This window comes from Octodon degus, unplaced genomic scaffold, assembly GCF_000260255.1.
Source record: "Octodon degus isolate 3935 unplaced genomic scaffold, OctDeg1.0 scaffold00261, whole genome shotgun sequence".
Classification (NCBI taxonomy): domain Eukaryota; kingdom Metazoa; phylum Chordata; class Mammalia; order Rodentia; family Octodontidae; genus Octodon; species Octodon degus.
The window spans coordinates 1,729,529-1,752,644 of NW_004524837.1; the positions used below are offsets into that span (position 1 = coordinate 1,729,529).

The window sequence follows — 23,116 nt, forward strand, 5'->3', positions numbered from 1 at the left end:
CAGGGAACTTTGTGATCTTTTCCTTCTTTGTCTTTTTATTGTAACAATTTGAAATGTAGTTGACCTACAGAAAGCTTAACATATTTAAAGTATGCAGTTTAATTGCTGAACATTTATGCAACTGGAATGATCACAGTTAAGCTAGTGAACAGAAGTCTAACCCGTAAAATTTTTTGTCTGATGTTAACATTCCCCCACCTGCTAGTATTGTGAATATTTGATCATGTAGTATGTACTTTTTTGGTTATTTAGTATAATGTATTTGAAATTCGTAATGTAAAAGTCATCCCATTTACTTATGAGTGTAAGATGAATAGATCATTCTGTTAATCTAAGCAGTGGTGCATGTATGACACTCTTTGAGCTTTTCCCTATTGGTGCCCTTATCTGACTTGTTTCTAGAATTTGATTATTATAAGTAAGACTGCTGTGAATGTTTCATGTGTTAAGTCTTTGTTTGATTCTATGACTCTTCTTGAGAAAATACCTACAGGTGGAACTACTGAGTCACATGCTAGAGGTATTTTGAACTCTTAAAAATATATCACCAAACTGCTTTCCAAAGTGGCTATGCTGCTTTGCATTCCTATCAGCAGTGTATGACACTGCCCCTATACCAGTAACTTGCAGTCAACTTCTGGTTGTCCATTGTGTGCTGTTGATGTTAGGCTCTTTTTTCAGCAACAGTTATAGGTTTGCTGTGTAAGAATTTTTTTTTCTGTATTTATTCAGTCTATCATTATAAAGGTAAATTGCCCTATAGCCACATAAAGTCATCTCACATACTAGTGATGAACTGGGATTACGTATGCTCCAAATTGTATAAGCTTAAGAAGATAAACTCAATTTATTTGAAATCAATGTTTATATGGATTTAATTATGTGGCATGAGTATTTAAAGATTGTCTCACTTCAAAAGCAACTTAATAAAACATTTAAAAATTAAAAATAAAAGTTCATGTATCTGGCTTTATTTTATTGACTGAGAAGTTATTAAATGGCACATAGCAAGTCTTATAGTAATCAGTAGCTTTAGAATGGATTTTGTAAAGCCATAATTTTTGTGAATGACAATGTAGAACATATTCTTGCCCAAAATTGAACTATCATGTACAGTTTGTAGTTACTTTTAGGAAAATCACCCGACTCTTACAATGTGTTTTTTTTTTTTGTTTTTTTTTTTTAACAGAACAAAACTCCTTTAGTCAATGAGAGCCTGAAAAAATTTTTAAATACGAAAGATGGTAAGAGCCATTTGTTCTTTTTTTTTTTTTTTTTTTTTTTTTTGGAGGAACCAGGGATTGAACTCTGGTCCTTATGCTTGCAAGGGAAGCGCTTCTTCCACTGAGCCATCTCCCCGGTCCCCACTTGTTCTTGTTTTATATTACTGAATTTTTAGATCATCACAATTGGGAGAAATCAGGAATTTTTAAAAGACTTGCGCTTCTCACAGATTATTTCAAGTAACATTTTGCTGAGTAATGGCAAATATTATAGAGTATAGTAATATTATAGTAATATAGTATTTTTACTATAAAAAATGAAACACTATAAATCTGTGAAGTGTTAAATTGTTTTCCAGTTTCAGACTGATGAAAAAAATGGAATTGGGAGTTTCATTACTTTATTATTTTATTCAATGGAAACAAATTTGTGATTTTTGTCTTTTATACCTCATTAATTGTATTCAGAGTTCTTAAAGCTTTATATGTATCTTTTTCTTGATTTTCACAGGTCGCTTAGTGGCAAGTCTTGTTGCAGAATTTCTTCAGTTTTTTAATCTTGACTTTACGTTGGCTGTTTTTCAACCTGAAACCAGCACAGTAAGAGTAATGATTTTTTTTTTTTCTTTTGTTCTATGGAATCCTTGCTACAAATGAGTTAGGTTGAAAACTAATGACATTTGATAACTCAGAGTTACTTGCATCTTGGTTATTATTTATAGTTACTTGTTTTTCTTAAAAGCCATCTTAGCTGTCAGGATGGGCACTTTATGTAACTTGAATCTTGCTGGTAGGGTAATATGGCATTATGCTATGAAAATTAAAAATTTAAAATAAACATTTATTAGAAAAACCTCATTGAGTTTAGAGACATCCATAAGTTTCTAAAATATTTTTTTAATCTTTGGGCATTCTTTTGTGCACCTGTATCATTTATTTTCTAGTTTCAAGGTCTTGAAGGACGAGAGAATCTAGCCCGAGATTTAGGTATCATTGAAGCAGAAGGCACTGTGGGTGGACCCTTACTATTAGAAGTGATCAGACGCTGTCAACAGAAAGAGAAAGGGCCTGCTAGTGGGGAAGTAAGTATAATCAATCCTCTGATATTTTTTTCTATTTCTTTTTTTTTTATGTATTTAGTACAAGGTCTACAGGGTCTCTGTACGTAGATCAGACTCGTAGTGATCCTCCTGTATACAGCCTCCCCAGTGCTGGGATTGCAGCCATGTGCCACCATGCCCAGTCTTCATCGCTGGCTCAGCATGCCCCTGGAATGGGCTGCCATGGCAAGCCCAGGAATCGAACCCTCAGCCCCTGTGTCTACCTAAGCAGGCGCTTTAATCCACTGAGCTATCTGAATGGCCCTTGAATTTAAAACTTTTTTTAAAACTAAGATTAAAACTGAGCTGTTGATTTTGTTTAGTTTCTAGACATTTTCAAACCTCTGCTTCCTTGATTAGCACTTAGTCATCTTACTTGTACCCTTTTAAAAAATCTGCTCCTAGGACTTAATTGATTTAGGTGTATATGCATCAGCTGTATATGAAGATGCTCTTTTACAGATACAGACACATTTGTAACTGTTTTAAGTATTTAGTTAAGTGTGTACTAAGTCATAGAAGCCTACAGCTAAGAATGTGGAGCTTTCGGGCCACCTGTTTATCCTATTTGGAGGAACTCAAGTATGTTTTCTGTTAGATTCTTTTAAAAATGGCTTTTCTATCATTTACTAGTATTCACCTACTTTTAGAGGAATCCTGCTATTATAAAGAAATAAAACATAAATTTTAATTACCTTTGAATTTTGAGTGTAGGAAATAAAACTAGCTGTGGATTAAAGTGTTGAACTCAGTTCCTGGTGTTTTTATGGAAATGACATTTTAAAACCACCATGCCTTAATGGGACTTTTGATGGATTTTATTAAATAGTTCCCAGCCATAGGTAATTAAAAGCATTCTTTTGTATGCTGAGCTCCTCATTGAGTCATTGTCATCTCCTTCAGCATCCTGATTGACTACACTTTTATCTCTGTTGAGCAGCAGCATCTCTTAAAGGTTCTCATTTTCTCAGTCTTTTTTTGCTTTCTTTTGTTTTAGTACATGTTTGTAATACATAGTGATGAAATTTTTTGTGAGGAGTTGGTACATGTACAAGTACATCTTAATCATTTTTTTAGTTTCCTCCCTTCTCTCCCACTTCTATCTCTTGTCCTATGCCCATATGTAAGTGATGGATCTCATTATTTCCTATTATCTTTTACTTTGCTCTTTATATTTCGACTTTCTGAATCTTGAGTGTGATTTGTTTTGTTTGGTAAAATTAGAGGAAGATTAAGGATATTCTCATGAATAAAGAAAATATTGTATAGTATTATTAAATGTGTTTTAATTTCACCTGTGATTTTAGGGTGCTCTGGATCTGTCTGATGTACATTCTCCACCAGAGTCACTGGAAGGAAAAACAAGTGTACACACAGCCCCTAGTAAGGTGAGTCAGCCCGGGTGGAGGCAATGTGTGCTGAGACACCTCAGGGCTTTGCTCTTCTCTGCTCTTATTTGTTGATCTTTTTTTGTTTTGTAATAAGTGCTCTTTAGTTTCTTAAAGGGGATTTTCACCTCCAAATATGTATTTTTAAAAGTGCTTTTATCGATACTGTCTTAAATTTTATATGGCAGAGAAAAACTCCCTTAAATACTGGTATTTTAGAATATTTGGACTCATTTGGTACTTTGAACATTTTTGTCTTTCACGTATAAGTTTATTTTTCACTTGTAGACTTTCAGAATTGTAGGCTCCAAGTTAAAAAAAAAAAAAAATGTTTTTTTGAATACTGTAAGCTGTTAGATAAATGACCAGATTTGGAATTGTAAACTACGATTTTTTTTTTTTCTTATAGTAATGTAACATTTTGGTAGGATTTATAGGAAAATGCACTGAGGTTACATTTGTGAATGTGTGTAGTTTGTGTTTATGATACTGATTTCAATTCTACAACATAGGGGACAAAAATGTTGAATTAAATAGTTGAGTTAAAGATGAAGGATGTATGTATAATAGTAGAGGAATGAATAGATGGAGAGACAAATATCAGGAAAATTGTCTCTGGTGACTTGTTAGAATTGATAGTACTGATGTTAGTGTCTCAGTTATTCTTCTCATTGCTGGGACAAATACTGACATCCAAAATGAAGGAAGGAAAGGTTTATTTAGCTCAGTTAATGGAGGTTTCAGTCCATACTCTGCTGGCTCCAAGACAGTAGCACATGGCAGAGGGCAGCAGTTCATGGCAGCAGAAAATAGCAAACAGCAAGAGCAAATGGGAAGAGTAGTAGCAACAGTGGTTACAGAGATCAAGTCTCATACCCATAATCCCAGGATCATGAGTTAATCACATACTCTAGAAATGAGGCTGAGGGCTGGCCGAATAGCTCAGCGGATTAAAGCGCCTGCAAGCAGGCTCAGGGTTCAATCCCTGGGCCTGCTGTGCTGACCCCTCCCCTGGGGCGTGCTGAGATAGCAGTTGAGACTGGGTGTGGTGGTATGCGCCTGTAATCCCAGCTCTTGGGAGGCTGAAAACAGGTGGATCACTATGAATCAAATCTAGTAGTGAGACCCTGAACACCCCATAGACCCTTCTCTAAAAAAAAATTGTAGAAATAAGTCTACCCAATGCATGAGGCTTTGGGGGGATAACTAGACACAAACTATAGCAGTTAGAATTGGTAGCACCAGCTCATGTTGTAAGAGGGTGGGTCTAGGTCGTGTCTTAGTCCTTTGAGGCTGTTATAATGGAATACTACAGACTGGGTAGCCAATAAACGATAGATTTATTTCTCACAGTTCTGGAGGCTGAAGTGCAAGATCATCAAGGCACTGGCATATTTGGGACCTGATCAGGTTCTGATTCCTGGTTCATAGATGGTGTCTTCCTTATAGCCTCATATGGTAGAAAGGGGCAAGGGAGCTCTGTGGAGAACCTTTTAAAAATATTTATATTGATATACATTCACCACCAAAGAGGAGATTAAACCCAGGGCTTTACACTAAGCTATATCCCAGCCTGTTTTTTTTTTTTTTTTGTTTTTTGAGATTAGGGTCTCACTCCTTGTATACATTATTCTGGTTGGGCTCAACTTGTAATCTGTTTCATAAGGGCTTTAATTCCATTCATGAGAATTCTACCCTTGTACCCAGTCACTTCCTAAAGGTAGCACGTCTTAATACTATTACGTAAGGGATTTGGATTTCGACATGAATTTCAGGGAACCACAGACATAGCCTTTCATGGCTCAGATTTGTGTATTGTAACTCTTCCTTTGATTTCTTCTCTTTAGGAACAAAGGGATAGTCCATATTCCAGAATTAGGCTTTGTGTGCTCCTAGGATAGAGTATCTTTAAATCTGGGGAATTTCTGGACGTTAATAAGCGTACTACCACATAGCTTTCTTAAATGTCTGGGCACAGAACACTGCTGAATGATTGATTGCTCTTGTGGTTTGTTTGGTTTTTTTTTCTTCCTTCTTCTTGTTCTGTGGTGATACTCCTTTTTAAGTTTAGAATTACAAATTATACTTTTTCTAGCCAAAGAGAAAGATTATTATAGTGCTCAAAATGTTATTTCCTTCTGAGATTTCCATTTAGCCTATTCTAATAGAGAAGGTCTCTTTGAAAATATTTTTTCCCTGATGCTGTGGGAGGTTGTATCCCTGATGACAGTGCAGGTCAGAGTAAAATTTAAAATTTCCTTAATTACTGATGAAGCCTATGGAAGAAAGGAAGGAAGAAGAATGTATTTTCCATGAAAATCTCTGACATCAGATATTAAAGTTAATGACTTCTAAAGTACTTAATAGTACTTGTGATATTGTGCTATTTGGAAGTTTTGTTTTTAGCAAATTATTTTTTAAAAAAGCAAATTTGTAACACTAACCTGTGTAAGAAATTGTCTTCAGGAAAAGGGTTAAAGTTTGTTGTACATAGCCTTAGTTTTTCTTTTTAAAAATTTTTTCAAAAATTTTATTTATTTATAATTGAGAAGTATCCTTAGTTTTTCTACATAAGTAAATTATTTTTTAAGGTTTAAGAATTATGGTAAGAATCTTAAGTGTTCCAAGTCAGTTACAAAATGCTGCTCTTAATTCTTAGAAGAATCTTTAAGGCTGCTTTAGAGGACAGTATTTGTCCTGCAGAGGGCACTGAATTTCTGCACCTTTCAGTTATTTTCAGTGTAGTCTGGTTTTTAGGAAGCTGAAGTTGCAGTGTCCCCTTTGGAAATACCCTGGATAACTTTGTGGCTAGGCTGGAGTGGGATCTATTTTAACATAAATCTTTGTTTTGGTACTTAAAATACAATTCTCATGTAGTCCTTAAGGATTTGGATTTGGGTTCTAGTACTACCCTCTCTATGGTTCGTCATGGTCCTTGAGGGAGTATAAATGACTCTGAAAAGTTGTGGCCAAGGGGAGGGTCCAGCCCAGCATTTGGGAACCAGGTTTGTGTCCTCCTGAGGCAGGTCAGATAATGTTGGAGCAAGTCTTCAACAAAGCTGCTCAGGCACGCCCACCAAGACTTATATAGAGCTTTGCCAAACACTGTAAGCGAAGCCTTTCTCTGTGCACTGTGGCATAACCAGGTGACAGGTGTCTGCCCTTGACTCAGTCGGTAGCTGTGAGTTCAGGAGTTTTAGAAATAGAATAAAGACAATAAAAGTAGGCTTTGGGGGGAACATACTGGTTAGGCTTTCCATTTGTAATACATTTTCTAATGGGAAATTTTTATTAGTTTGGTAATGAGTTAGTTTACTTTTAAGGATTTATATTTTGTAGTAAAATGTCATTTTATTCTCATGCTCAGATACCAAGGTATAAAGGACAAGGTAAGAAGAAGACAAGCGTGCAGAAGTCTGGTGACAAGGTAACATGCATGAGGGCAAAGGAGAAAAGCAGCCTGTGCCAAGGCAGACCTCTCAATTCATTGGGCTCCTGCTGGCCCTGGTTTTAGGTTTCCTTTTGAAATATCCCTGTTATCAGTCTGTAATCAGAACATGAGAAAGCCATGCTGGCATTAAAGGAAAAGTAATTTGTTTTATCCAGGTGGAAACCGTATTGTTGTATTCTAAAATTAGGCTCTTAGTTGAACTTTGAAAATTCCTCTTTTATTGTCAATAAAAAGAACTTGAAAAACTTGTTTTCCTTTTGAATGCGATCATGTACATATTGTCAACATTACGGTTTTTGTCTGTAGAAAACTGCCCCTCAGATTACTTTTTTGAGCATGTTCCACTTGATAAAAGACACTACCTGCTTGCCTTGGAGATGTTCATGTTTGCGTTCTGCTGCTCTCCAGACCAGTGTACCTTGTTGACCCTTCGCAGGCCCCTCCGCACAGCAGACTGGAAGGGCCACTCCTTCACAGTGGTCAGGGCTGTGGCTGCTTTCTCTTCCTCCCCTAAAGATCACACAAATGACCTAAGCCAGTAGATTAGCTGCTTGTGAAATTTAACTATTAAAGGTCTTAGAAACATTATCGATAGTTTTTATATCTCCTTAGAATAAGACAAAATGATTTAATTTTTAGTTCTCTTGAGATTCATTAGCTCTGCATTTAGTCTTGGCTTACATATTTTGCACTAAGTAGAACACTTCCAAAATTGAAAGTTTTAAAAAAACTGTTTGCTGCTTAACTGACTTTAGTTTCCATGGTTTCAAAAGTAAATTTTGTTACTGTGTTCTCTTTTTATTCACACTATTCTTTATGCATTATTAGATGAGAAGATGTTATATTACCCAATACATATTTTTGGAACATTTACATAGTGGAAGTCATTGTGTTAATGCTGTGGGCAAGATATATTTATAACACAATCCTCACTTAAACAGTTCACAGTCTGACTGAAGAGGTGAGATAACATTAAGAACAGTAAATAAGAATCTAAAACTTTTAGATTCTTTTAATCAACTTTTTTGGAGTATTTTTGAAAGTAAAAAATACATTTCTTAGTTTTAAATTTTTCTAACCTTACTGGTATCATAGCTTTTAAAGATGGAATAAATTTATATGGAAAACCAAAAGCATTCTAAGAGGAATGGTTTTCACTTTGAATAATGAGTTATGGTGCATCTGGACTTTCACTTGGGCAGCACCTCAGGTGTCTTCCCTAGCTTGGGGTGGTGGAAAAATCTGGAGGGATCCATGCCACAGAGATTAGGCTGTTAGGGGCCGGGGAGATAGCTCAGTAGAATAAGCTCTTGGGGCCTGAGTTCAATCCTTGGTTCCACCAAAAAAAAAAAAGATTAGGCTATAAGTTGGGGGGGTCCTTTGTATTTCACTGTTGTGTTCTGAGCCCATGGTACTTCCTCAGTCACTTAAATTTTGTTTTTCCCCTACTTTCCTGATCTTGTTTCTGAATTGCTTTTGTAAGAAATCTGTATTATACCCATCATCACCTGTTTCCAACCTTACCTTACGTCCTCATCCCTCTACCTTTGTGCTTTGTTTTCTGCATGCTCTAGGTTCCCAGCATTCTTAACATCCTTAACGTTATTATCCAAGTTGCATGTAGCAGTTGAAGTTGTACCCATCAATACTCCTGAGGGCGGTGTTCATAGGGTAGATGAGTGGCATTCATAACTTGTGTGCAGATGTGGAAGCCCCCCCTTTGTGTCCTGCACACATAGATTGGGCATGCTGTCCCACAAGGTGGAGTATAGGGGGTTGAAGGAAGTGGGATGGCCTAGGGTGCTGCTCAGAGTTCTAGAGCCCTGAGCCAGCCATATCATGTGTCTTCCTGCTTTTGAGTATAGGAAAGAACAAGTATTAATAGCTTACTCAGAGATTGCTGGCAGTTTCAACAAGCTGCAGTTGTACTAGAAGTAAACTTTTAAAACTCATTTATAGATAAGTGAATATATATAACACAAAACTTAGAAAACTGATTTGCAAGGTATTTGAACTAATTTAACTTAGGTAAAATTGGTTTGGGGTTTATTATTGCTCAGAGACAAAGAGTAGATAGATTATTTAGAATATAAGGAGAATAAATACTGCATGGGACCCTAAGTTTGAGACCACCATGGAGCTACAGTGAGTTCAAGACCACCTTAAACTGCATACCCAGATCTTGAAGATAGGCAAACAAACAAAAATTTGGAAATACATAGGAACAGTTACTTCCAAAGTACTGGGGCTGGTGAGGTGGCTCAGTGGTCTAAAGCACCTACTTAGAACAAGCTTAGCAAAGCACAGGGACCGTGGTTCAGTCCCCCAGCACCACATGCCAGCCAGCCCCGCCCCCAGGCGGGCTGAGCTGGCCACACACACACACACACACACGCACACGCACACACACAAATAAATTTTTAAAAAAGTACTATATGTGTGGTATATTTTATTTTATTTTGCAAGCATTGTCCTAGTTGAAAAAATAAGCAATTTAAAAGAGTTACAACACATACTTGCTAGGCTCTACCATTTAGTTGGAAAAACTGAGTAAGCTATTAGCTTGTGTTTTTAGTACTTAGAATTGGGTACTTTTTATCATAGCCTTTTTATTTTCAGGTGTTTTAAAATGAATGCATATTAAGGTACTTCTTGCATTGAATTCTTAAAAATGTCACATTCATTGTTTCTGCCTTTCAAAATTGTAGAATAGGCCCAACTTTCTGCTGATTACTGATAGTGATGGGGATTCCATCATGCATATGCTTCAGGCAAGCATGTATGTATCTTAGGCCGTCACTTCAGGGTCCCCATCAACCCCCACTGTTACTGCCTACCCTGTCCCCTTACCTCATACAGTCTGGGTGAGTGGGTTGGTGGGAGGGTGGATGGACCTAGCAGTGGTCCTGCAGCCTGCATAACTCCAAGACCCTTCCTCCTGAGGCTGTAGGCTAGACCTCTTAGCCTGCTGTCATCTGAGCCCTTTGGCTGTGATGGTTGGGGAAGAGAGAGGAAGGGTCTACAGGGTGTTCAGGATCTCACTACTAGATTGGACTCACAGTTATTTTCCTGTTTACAGCTGCCTGAGAGCTGGAATTACAGGTGCATAGGTGCGTGCCACTATCCCCAGTCTCAGTTGACATCCCAGTGTGTCCCCAGGGCAGGCTGGCACAGCAGGCCCAGGATTGAACCCCTGGCAGGCACTTTAATCCGCTGAGCTATTTGGCCAGCCTAGACTAGGGCTTTGAAAGCTCTGAGGGAATTAAGATTGTTTACAGACTGTAGGGAGAGCGTGTGTCTATAAACACTGCCATTTTGGAGAGGTTTAAATGTTTGTTTTGGGGGTTGCAGAATTCTATAGTACTTAGCTTTCTAGGTGGAGTGAAACGGGCCTTTTCTGAGCTGTATCCACAGCCCTTTATGAGACAGTCTTGCTAAGTTGCCAGGGCTGGGCTTGAACTTTTGATTCCCTGCCTCCTAGGATACTGAGATTACAGGGATGTGTCACCATATCAGGTACAAATTAAACTTTTAAAATATATTTAACTGTTACAACTGTAGGAAAGTTATTCAAGCAGTAAATCATGGATCAAAATTATCAGGGTGAGGGAGGGAGGCTGAAGCATGAATGGAGGGGAGAATTAAGTAGTACACAAAGCTTTTGAATACTGTTGTACACCTGAAGAATGTGTATGACTTTGATATTTTTTCATGTTGTAGTCAGGGCAGATTAGCTTTTACTTTTGGAAACCAAAATTCTTTTATACAGGTTCTTAAAGTGGTAGTAGTCATAGTACAGTTTTGGACTACTGCAAAATTAGTAGTACTTTTCATTATAAAACGTCTCCCTGGTGTTAATTAATTTTAAAATTATTAAATTCTGATTATCTTAAGTGTTCTTTTGGAAAACTAAGAGGATAGTAAATCTTTTTTAAGACTTGACTGTAATTTACCATAAAGTTTATTAGTCTTGAGCTGTAGCCAAGGGAATTGAATGGCTTGTTATAGTGTAGTAGTTCTATCACTTTTATGAAGACAAAACTTTTGTAGTTATTAGAAATAGCTACTGGTTTCCTAAGGCTGCTGTAATGAAGTAGAAATTGAGAGACTTAAAACTTCATGAATCTATTGTTTGGAAGCTGAAAGCTTGAATCAAAGTGTCAGCAGGGCTTTGCTTTCTGTCCTGGCCTCTGGGGTGGCCTGCAAACATAGAGGTTCTTTGTGGATGGATAGCTCTAGGCTCTGCCTCCCTCTTTATGTGGTGCTTCTCTGTGTTTCCGTTTCTTCTCTTTTTGAGGGGAGAGGGCTTTGGGCATGCTAAGCACACATGAGGTACCCTGGCCCTCTTTTATTCTCTTCTAAGGATGCCTACTCTAATATGGTCATATTTCAGTACATCTGCACTGTCACTTTTTCCATGTGTGATGTATACTTTGATGTACTAGGATCTAAGACTTCAGTGAATCTCTCTTGGATGACAAATTTTAGTTGTCGTAACAACCTCTGAGGTTGTCCAAGGAATGAATTTTAAGGCATTAAATTGTACTTCTTGGTTTTGAATAATACGTGTAATGTTAGCATATGAGCTTCATCCTGAATCATAACATCAGTTTACTCAAATTTTAGGTGATAAGAAGCCCAAGTAATTGGAGTTTATCTATATAAAATAAAGGCTTGTCCTAAGCCATGATACAGGTTTTTACACATACATATATGTATATAGATTTTCTCCATTGACAGTACTCCAACGTTTTTATAGTGCTTTTGGTTTAATCCCTGTGGGATGTTTTGATGGTAAATGTTTCTGCTTTTATTGTAGATTATTCTAATAATAAAAGTTATTTGTAATTAAGTTGAATGGGTTCTTTGTTAACACAATTGGATAATGGGTTTTTGGTGAAAAATAAGCCATAGTTATAAAGTACATGTGCAAATGGTTTAGAAACTATTTTTAGCAGGCTCAGTCCAGTGCTGGGGATTGAACCGTAGTCTTCCCTGTGTTTGTCTAAGCTTGCCTAGGCAGGCGCTTTAGACCTCTGAGCTATCTCACCAGCCCTAGAATCTTACTTTGAGAGCATTTACAAAGCAAATTGTTTTTGAGGTATATTTTTTATTTTATAGATAAAATAACTATGTTGAGAACAAGATAATTATATTATTTTAAAGAAATATGTATTGCTATAACATAATGTCTTCCATGAAGTTTTTCTTTCAAAACTGGTCCTTCTATCCTTAGCAGGGATATTGCTAATAATCACATGTTCATAATAGCTAAAATCCTTAGTTATAGATAGTTCATAATGTGAACTGAAGTTATATTGTTAATGTGAATTATGGGGAAGACTGAATACTGGAATAACTAGTTTTTTCTATGATGTTGTTTTATTTTCCCATTCAGATGCTTCATGCCAGTTACCATTTTGAACTTGCTTAGGAATGTTCTAAAGGAGGGACTTACTATCTTAGTCTGTAATTGTACCACAAGACTTCAGGGTATTTATCTTTAATGCCTTTGCAAAGATAGAAATCAGTTATAATATTTCTAACTTAGAAATTATAATTGGAGTGAACTACTTTTCCATATTTGATAATGCAGAAAAACTTGGAAGAAAATTGCTAAGATCATTACAACCTGATGTTACTTTAGAAAGCTGAGATTTGATCGCAGTATATTTCACCTCAGTGGCTGTTGTATTTGGCACTGGATGGAAAAGTTTTTCTGATGAATAATGCTTGGTGCACTTATATGACATAATATGCCTTTTCTCTTTTAATTGTATTTAAATATTCAGAATGTATTGATTTAAGAATCTTTATGAAACAATGATATACATATAGGACAAAATGGAAAAGTTGTTTATAAATGAGAAAATTGTTTATAGGTAGGATAAACCTAGTAAAGATATTTTTATTTAAGGAATAGGGAAAGAAATGATATAAATATGTATTTTTTTTTAAACAAATTTTCCCTTCTAAAATTAGCCTGGGAATTGAAGTGGTAAATCATGGGGTTACACTGCAGTTCACACTTTTGCAAGGTGATACACACCCACATGCACACATTTGCCTGTGTTCACTCAACTTCTTTATTTAAAAACGTCTTCAAGTTTTCTCACCAAGAACTGTTACTTCTCTTCCTTTCTAGAAGACCAACAGTGAGGCCAGTCAGAGTGATACAGCTGTGTCCTCATCAGAACCAAAGAGCAAAAGCAGTCTGCACTCACTGACCCATGAAACAAAAATTGGATCTTTTTTAAGCACCACCACTTTAGATGTCAAAGACAAAGCTGGCCTTTGTCCAGATGAAGATGATATGGAAGGAAATTCTTTCTTTGATGATCCCATTCCTAAGCCAGAAAAAACCTATGGTTGGTGAGTAGACTGCTCTTGGATAGTCAGACTAGAGGTTTAAAAATACAACTTGTTTTCATTTTATATATAAAAAGTGATCACTTAATGATCCTATACTGAATCTATAAGTCTGATTTTGTGTCATTAAAGCCTGTAAGGTTATAAAACACTTTAAGGTTTTAAATAAATGTGGTGTGGCTCATATCATATGATCAGTCTGTAGTGTATGCCTACCATGTATGTGCCAGGGACTGTTTGAGGGACAGAATGTCAAAATGACAGAAAGGCAGAACTGCTATCAGGAAGCTCACCTCAGTTTGCAGTCAGAAAGTCAGTGAGAATGACACAACAGTGTCAGAAGATGGGAGCAGGACCCTGACACAGAACAGGAGCTTGTGGGGGTATGTATATTTCAGCATGTCCAGGAAAGGCTCACTTGTACTGCTTCATTGTGCAAGGTTGCTATCTGAGCTGAGAACTCCAGGGATGGGAGTAAGCCATATAGTTTCTGGGTTTGCCGGTTTCTCCAAATATGAAGATATCTTATAGGCCAGAGTACAGGGAGAAAGTATGAGTGGGCTCATGTGAGACAAACCCAGAGATGAGGGCAGGATTCCTCAGTGAAACTGCAAGCCTTGGGTGTCTTCTGTATCCAGCATTTGACACAGAAGGATCCCTGACTGCTGAGCGAGGTGGATTTTGAGTTTGTAAATTGGAGAGTCTTAGGCTTATTCAGGGAGAGACGGTGCTGACAGTGATGAGAAGTTGATTTTTGGAAATACCTTGAGGATAAATCCAAAAGGGTTTGCTGATTAGTTGTACAGAACAAAGTAATACCCAGGTTCACTCCTGGGTTCTTAGTCTAAACAATTGTAAGATTGTGGTGAAGAGTGGGAAGATCAAGGTAGTGTGAAAACCTAGAACTGTGATGTGTTACATGTGGAAAGACTTGGTGAAATGTATATTAGGTCATTGGATGTGGGAATTAAAAAGTGGTCTGGGCTGGAGAAATGAATACAGGAATAATCAGTTATCAGTAACATTACAGCAGGGAGGTAAGGAGATCATGAAAATGGGCTTTGTAGGACCTTGAGCTGGACAGGGTGAGCAGGAAGGAGTCAGAACCAGGAGATGGCATGTCCTTGCAGGCAGTGGCAGGAGGGGGCAGCTGTTTCAACATCTGAAAGTTAGCTGTGGATTTAACCACATTGAGGTCAATAATGACCTGACAGTTTTGTTAAAATGTACTGGGAGCAGTTAAAGGATTAGAGTGGGCTCAAGATGTGAGAGGTAAGAATTGTAAATGATAAATGATTTTCTGATGAGTTACACAGGGGTACAGAAGATTGAGGTAATGGCTGGAGGTGTAGCTTATGGGTGCAGAAACTGGGAAATCATAAGAAACAACATATGTGTTACTGATGAAAAAGATGTGGGTTTTCTTATTTTATTGATGGATGTGTTTTCAAAGATGGGAGAATGTAAGAACTGAGGATGGAATTCCTGGACTGGTAGAATTTACTACACAGGAGAGTTGTCTTTGCCAGAAGAGTAGAGAGCTGGACCCTTTGTAGGCAGGACTGGGCCAGATGGTTGCACTTGTATGAGTGAGGATGGAGGGGGAGTGATGGAGATTTGAATAGAGAAGGTAAGGTCTTTGTGGAAGAGAGTAAAGAGAAGCTAGGCATGGTGGCACAGTCTTGTAATTCCACCATGCTGGGAGGCTGTGGCAGGATGACCCCGACCTTGAGCCCAGCCTTGGCAACTTGGTATGACCCTGTTTTCCCCCCAAAAAGGGATAGAGATGTAACTTAGTGAGAAGGCTTTAGTTTCAATCCCTAGTAATGCAAAAACAAAGTAAGGAGAGACGGGACTGTAGAATGTGTAGTGCTGTAGGGCAGTGATAATCATCTCCTTGAGGCTAGTGCTTCTGACTTGAAGAGGCTTTGTGGCTTTCTAAACAGTACGTACAAGTGTTTCTGAGAGGTAGTGTTTATTTGCTAGTTGACTTTCATATTGTCCCAGGACTGTGTTTTGGGGTAACAAATAAGGGCTGCTCAAAGAAATCATAGACAAGAAGTATGTTAAGGAACATCATCTTAACTTGTAAGATATTAAACAATGTGTAAAAAAAAGGTGAGCTGATTTCCAGCTGATTCTTTATTGGCAAACTTTGCTGTATGGTTTTGTGATGATTATCTACATTGTCTTATATGTATACTTTCTTTATTTTGAATCTGTGAAATGTTTTTCGTGTTTCTGGCTACTATATGCATATAAAGTATTTTAAATGGCTTTTGTTCAAATAACAATAAAATGTTTAGTGGCAGAATCTAAGATTATAATTTAATTGTGACTTGCTTCCTGTTAGGAGAAGTGAACCTAGGAAGCAAGCAGGAAGTCTGGCTTCGCTCTCAGATGCTCCCCCCTTAAAGAGTGGACTCACCTCCTTGGCAGGAGCCCCCTTATTAAAAGAGCCTGAGAGTAAGTGTCTGGAAATGGTGACCTAAATCTTGGTGATACTTTTCTCTGAACAGTTAATTATTATTATATTTTTTCAGAAAAATCATATAGTTAATTTTATTGTTCAGATATTTCTTTTTAATATTTTATATTTTAAGTTTCTATTTCATGTCATATTTTCTGTCATTTTATTTTTGCCTTTTCCTGTGCCATTACAATACTTTCAGTATATTGGCTTTTGGCTGATTTTTATTATCTTAAGATGTATTATATGTGTGGTCTCCATCTTATGATGGCTTGGCTTAAGATTTTTCATCTTTGTGCATTTTGCTATATGTTCAATAGGCACCATACTTTGAGCTTTGATTTTTCTCCCTGGCTAGTGATATGCATGGTCTTCTGTAGTGCTCTAGTAGAGAGCAATACAGCTCCCAGCCAGCCATAGGGTCAGGAGGGGAGCAGATAACTCTGCGTGGGGGCCTGTGTTGCTAAGATGTTTGATAGGTTAGGAGCAGTAAATCCATTTTTGATCTGTGGTACTTTCAGGTGATGATGGGTATACAATATATAAGCTTCACTGTAAGTAAAGGAACATCTATAATTTTTCAACCATCTTTTCTTGAACATTTAAGATGATTGGGTTCAGGATTAAACTCAGTGTTTTAAAGGTTTGTACTGTGATGACACCACACTAGTCATCTTTCGAATGTTAAACATTTTACCTTTAGGGACTTGGATCTGATGTATCTTTGTATTTGTAGCAGAGGGAGAGATTGATAGCAAGACACATAGCCAATAAGTTGTACCATTTGCTTTCTCATTCCTCCCTCGCAGATGGTGACAGTGCCAAGAATTAAATACAGATACATTACGGGCTCTGTATTCCATAGCATAGTAAGCACGACATTTATTTGGCAGAATGTCTGGAGTATAGGAGTAGCTCATTTGAAGAAGTTTCCTCAGTTAGCTTCACTAGGAATTTATAATACGGATTTTGCCTAATTTTGTGTAGTTCTTCACATTTTTCTGTTACATGTATTGTGTGAGTCAATTGTGAGACTTTCTAGAACACACAACAGATGGTGTGTTCCCATCTTAGACATTTACTAGGCCAGCTGTGTATCCTGTCAGATGGTCCACATCCCTTTTCTTTATGGTGATTGCTACCCTCAAGGAAGGCATTCAGGATATTGTGGTTATATTACTGATTAGAGAATGATGACTTAGAGAGGATCATTGAGAACTGAGGACTGAAGAAATAAAACCAATGAAAAGATCAGTTTGGTAGGTGCAATTAGTGAGTTGAAGCAAAGTGTAGAAGTTCAAAGGAAGAATAAAATTGGTGAATAATAATTAACTATATTCTGAGACTTACAAAAGGTCCTATAGTTGGGCAAAAAATTATTTTGATGATAGTATTCCAATAAAGAGTAATGTTTGTGGTTAAAAAGAGTATATAGCGCATAATTTAAGAACTCTGTGATGAGAATTTGCAAATTTTTCACAGTTTTAGGCCTTTATAGTACTAGACTGTCATAAAGTGGCTTAGCAAATGTTGTATTCTAAAAGTTACTGTAATGCTGTTATTTTTGTCTGTCCATAGGTAAAAAGGGAAGCACAGTTTTGAAAGATCTGAAATTAGTCAATGATAAAATTGGATCACTTGGATTAGGTAAATAAATTTCCAGTTTTTCAAGTATTATCTTTTAGGATTGAATCTTAAGTGAGGAGACTCCACAAGCCTGTATTGACACTGTTGTTCACTGCTGCTGTTCATTCAGCAGGTGTGTGAACCATTTACATGTGTCTAGGGTCACTATGGCAGGGATGGCGCTAGTAGCAATGAGCAGGACAGACTTGCTTGGGGAGGTCAAATTCTAGTAGGGGAGAAAGACACTGACAGAAGCCTGTGCATATTCTGTTGCAAGTTAGAGGGCCATTGTGGTGTGGAAATGGGTTGCAGTAGCTCAGAGCAAGATAACAAGGGGTTGATAATGAATTGCTGCTGTTACACTTCATTAGGGCAAAGGACAAAGCACTGGTGAGGGTGCCCTGTGGCTAAGAGTTTCAGAGAATCTGGAATAAAGACAAGGTGTTAACCACATTTTAGGATGTGGTGTGATCACTTATACCACATTTGGTCATTTGCCTTCATTTGCTATGGTGAAAGTGTTTTTGGTACTTTTAATGATGGCAGTATAAATCAGTAATATATTGATTTGGCAGGAAATGTGTAATTATAGATATATCAGGTAGTGTTTTATGTAAATAACATATTTTCTTAAACTTACCAGGAACTGGAGAAGAAGATTATATTGATGACTTTAATAGGTAAGAAAATTGTTGGATAAATACATAAACATACATTTGTAAATAATTGTTGTATATAGCCAAGTGTAACAAAAATACATTAAAGATTTTTTTCAGTATATGTGATTTTGTTATTCTCACTGATAAAATGAATAAAAGATAATCCAAAATTACATATTTTGGAGCTTGTTCTTTACTTTATACTCACAGACATATTCTGTTATGTGAATATTGAGGAGTTGACTCATCAGTCATTTAGAAGCCACTCTGTTGCCATATCATAAGTGCTCTTTCTATTTTTTTGTTTTTGTGTTGGGATTGTCTGCATTAAAAAAAAAATTAGCCTTTGCAATTAATTTGTTGATGCAGATGATATTTCTTAATGTTTGTGTTAACTTTCTTATGTACATGAAGGAAATTTATGAGTTGCCCACTAATGTGAAAGTAATATTTATTGTGGGTATGATTAGAAATTTTAAATTATATGTGTGAGAATTTTATTTGAGTTTTATTTCCAATTGGAAATTTGTATTTTGGAGGAGTGATTTTTATACAGTTGTTTGAAGAGATATGATGTAGCGGACATTAAGAAATTTTGGCTGTTTCTTTTTTGCTGTTGTATTCAAAGTTACTATTGCACTTTAGTTTTCTGATTTGCTAGATTACTTGATTATTGTTGTTGCCCTGGCAAAGTCATTTTAAGGGACAAGTGAGATGATATGAAATTGATGTTTGATGTATTTTACTCAAAAGATCTGAAAATATGAAGACCAGTAGTTATTCTTTTCAGAAGTCTTATTTCTTGTTTTCCTTCCTTATAATTAGTGCCACCCATCGCTCAGAAAAAAGTGAGCTAAGTATTGGTGAAGAGATTGAAGAAGATCTTTCTGTGGGAGTAGATGATATCAATACCAGTGACAAAGTATGGTGTTACACATTTCTTATAAAATGTCTATTGATTTACTGTGAAACTTTTGAAATTTAGACTCATTAGTAGAAAACACTTGAAAATTGTGAGAATTCATTATAGTTACCTGGTTGGTCCCAGCCTGTGAAGAAAGTGTTTACTGAATATGTAAAATTGTTTCAGTTTATGTCATACTTGAGTGCTTCTGACATTTTTTTTTTTCATTTCCTTATTTGGTACAGGGTTTCACTATGCAGCAGCTCAGACTCATAGTGATTCCTCTGTTTTCAGCCTCCCCAGCACTGGTATTACAGGCATGCACCACCACACCTGGACTAATTTGCCAGCTCAGTGCACCCTGGGGGTGGGGCTGGCACTGCATGCGGGACCTGGGATCAAACCCTGGTCCCTGCTCTTGCCAAAGCAGGTGCTTCATCCACTGAACTATCTCGCCAGCCCTGCTTCTGACATACTGTTGCAGGGACACTAGTCTTGCTGCTGGCTTAGGAAGATCACAATTTGGACTGGAATCTAATTTGCCTGCCCAGGTGTTGTAGGCAGAAGTTGTGTAGAACATGTGGTCATCTCAAGGCCAGTTGTAACACTTGAACAAGCAGGCGAGGCCCTAGCTAGAGCTGTAGGAGGCAAGCAGCAAAAGCAGCTGGTTCAGAGCTTAAAATCAAGAATCTATATTTGAGGTCCAGCTTTGACCTTTTCATGCTGAAAGCACTCCTCTGATAATGACTTGTGACATCTCAGTATCACCAAGTGTCCCAGTTATTCTTTTTATTTTATTTTTGTTTACTACTGCTGGGGAGATGGCTCAGTAGAAGAAGCACTTCTCTGTATTTTGCTACAGGGCCTCTAGGGTCTCACTGTGTAGATCGGACTCCTAGTGATTCTCCTGTTTTCAGCTTCCCAAGAGCTGGGATTACAGGCGTATGCCACCATGCCCAATCTCCATTGCTATCTCAGTGCTGGCATGGCACATCGGGGATCAAACCCTGGTCCCTGAGTCTGCCTGGGCAGGCACTTTAATCTGCTGAGCTATCTGGCTGGCCCTCAGTTACTCTTCTCTTGTTGCTGAAAGAAAATACCCCAAATTAAGGAAGGAAAGGTTTATTTAGCTCACAGTTTATGGTGATTTCAGTCCATAATCAGCTTTTTCTGAGGCAGGGTGGCATGGCACAGAGGCAGCAGTTCAGGGTGGCAGGAGATAGCAAAAGCAAAAAAAGCAGAGTGTTAGGGAGCCAGCCTGTTTTTCTTCTTTATATTGTAAGCAGGCTGCCCCCGACGGCTAAGGGAGAGTGGTGACACTCATACCATCTCTGTGCCCTCCTCTTGCACAGGCTCTTCTCAAGTTGACACAGTGTATCAGCCATTGCACCAAGCAATAATATGTAAGGTGTCTTTTCCCCTGAATATAGACTTTAACTGATTTTTTTACCTTTTTACCCTGTGTCATCCATAAAAGTCCTAACACTGTTGCTTCAATACCAAAGAAACTATAGAGTAGGTGTTTTCTTGATGCAGTTAATGTAGAAGTCATGTCTGCATCTTGTACTATGAATAACCACTAAGAAGATAACAATATGCAATGTATTAATTATTGAAAAGGTCCTATTAATTGGTTTTGAAACTGTCTCATTGCTGTTTCTCAATAAAATTTTAAAAAAAAGTTTTGAAGGACATTCTAGAGATAGATAATAAGTGCTACAAGTCCATGAACCCCAACAGAAGGAAACCATCATATAAGCCGAACAAACACAGGAAGAAAAAAAAAAAGGGAAGCCAAAAAACAAAAAAAGAGAAGCCAACAACAGTAAAAATAACATGACAAGGATAAGTCAATACAAATCAGTTATAACCATTAATGTTAATGGTCTCAGTTCACCAGTCAGAAGGCACAGACTTGCAAAGTGCATCAAAAAGCAAGATCCAACAATATGATGCATACAAAAAACCCATTTCATTTTGACAAATACTCATAGCCTGGAAGTCGAAGGATTGAAAACAGTACTCCATGCATAGTAAACCAGAAAAAAGCAAGGTAGTTATTCTGTTTGCAGACAATGTGAACTTTAAGCCAATTCTGATTAAGAGAGATAAAGAAGGGCACTACATCCTTATAAAGGGAGCAATTCAAGAGGAAGAGATAAGCATCATAAATACATATGTAACAAAAACCAGTGCAACCAATTACGAAAATCAAATAATAATGAACATGAAAATCAAATAAGCACTAATACAGGGGCATTGGGGTGTCTAAATACATTGCTGTCAAAAAAAAAGACAAATTAGATAAAAAGTCAACAATGAAATATCAGAACTTAACGAAAATTTTTTTATTTCATGGAAAATAAAGCAAAATTTCATAATGAAATGATAACAGTAAAAAAAATGTAGAGGCCAGCTGTTAACCTTTTGTTACGCTTACATATTTGAAAGTGGGAATAATAATATGAAGAGAGAACATTGGAATAAATTACTGTTCAGCCATAGTTTGTGAGTTGGAGTGGGTAGAAGAGATTGTAAGCACCAGGTCTGGCACATAATGTGCTTTCTGAGAATTCTCAGCTGTAAGCATAACTTCATATAATTGCACCATTTATTAGCAGCCTTTTTATATGAAGTAGACATCTGATAGTTGTACTTCAGGAGGTGGCATTTTTAAAAGACTGAAGAGAATAGTGGCACCTGAAGAATAAAATGTATTGTTTGCTGTAGTGCTGCCTTTAACCATGTGATTCAAACCAGTATCTGTTATGTACATGCTAGGACTATGTAGAAAGCATGATGCTAGGAACATGTGCTATGTGAAAGGAGATAGGACTATGAAACAGCCAAGACTGCAAGTGTAGTGAATCTGGATTTGAGTCCTGGAGCTGTCACTTCACTTGAAAATTTGTGCAATTTATTGGGAGTCTTACCCTTTTCATGTCTTTTGCAAGTAAGTCATCATTGAAAGCATTAGGGATTAGTGTGTAATGCATATAGCTCAGTACTTAGTAGAATAAGCATTCAGTAAATGGTAGCTATAGCTCTTGCTCTCTTACAGCCATAAGTCAAAATAGGCTGCTTTCCTTAAATTCACCTAAGATCAGGAAGGAAAGTCACATACATGATATATAGAAACTCAAAGTAAGGCCGAGTGTGGTGGTACATATCTGTAATTTCAGCACTTGGCAGGCTGAGGCAGGAGGGTCTCTGAGTTGGAGGCCAGCCTGGACTAAGTTCAAGGCCAGCTTGAACTACCTAGCAAGACGTGTCTCAAAAACAAAAAACTCAACCTAGGAAGTGACAAGTACTGTAGAATGCAGTGAGAACTCAGAAGCAGAAACAGTGGCAGAGGATTTTGAAAGATGAATGATTTGGATATGTGTCGTTGGGGGTGGGGGGCAACATAGGGCACAAAGAATGCGGATCTCTGATGCCAGGGCTCCCCTAGAGGCACTGTGGAGATGCACCATGATGGGAGTGGGTTTCTTGGAAGCTGGGTTTGGACCCAAAATGACAGAATGAACAGGAGCAAAGGACTGGAAGTGGAGTGTGCACAAGAGGCAGAGGAGGCCCAAAGGCACAGAGGGCTGCTAAGGGGTCATGGCTACTCTCCTGGAGCACAGCAGAAATGAGTGCTCAGGTTCCAGTGAGGGTACAGCAAGCACAACGGGCACTGACACTTTCAGAGCTTTGCAGAGAACTGGGAAGAGCTCTTTGGTGTTTGTGTTAAACTTCAATTACAGAGATTAGTATTTCCTTTTTAAGGCTCAAAACGTATATATTTTATTTTGTGACATGAAAAACCTATTTTTATAGTTTTGAACTAAAATGACTTTTCATTTCTAATTCTAAAAGTAATGAAGGCCCTCAAGAACATCGCGCGGCTGCTACCCTGCGCCGGCGGGACCAGTCCCAGCCCAGGC

At 37.5% G+C, this 23,116-nt stretch overlaps 1 protein-coding gene across 5 annotated transcripts in view; it reads left to right on the forward strand.

Annotated features, from left to right (window-relative positions):
- Positions 1–23,116, forward strand: part of Fgfr1op (FGFR1 oncogene partner) — a 63,136-nt gene that overhangs the window by 29,472 nt on the left and 10,548 nt on the right. The window contains exons 3-12 of one of the 5 annotated variants that reach the window (XM_023706497.1): positions 1,190–1,244; positions 1,735–1,829; positions 2,168–2,305; positions 3,631–3,711; positions 7,079–7,138; positions 13,308–13,534; positions 15,885–15,997; positions 17,580–17,648; positions 18,271–18,307; positions 19,112–19,208. In XM_023706497.1, coding sequence (XP_023562265.1) covers positions 1,190–1,244; positions 1,735–1,829; positions 2,168–2,305; positions 3,631–3,711; positions 7,079–7,138; positions 13,308–13,534; positions 15,885–15,997; positions 17,580–17,648; positions 18,271–18,307; positions 19,112–19,208 — 972 coding nt within the window. The remainder of the gene's footprint in view (positions 1–1,189; positions 1,245–1,734; positions 1,830–2,167; positions 2,306–3,630; positions 3,712–7,078; positions 7,139–13,307; positions 13,535–15,884; positions 15,998–17,579; positions 17,649–18,270; positions 18,308–19,111; positions 19,209–23,116) is intronic. The other 4 variants (XM_004646225.3, XM_023706499.1, XM_023706498.1 and 1 more) reach the window with 4 other exon arrangements.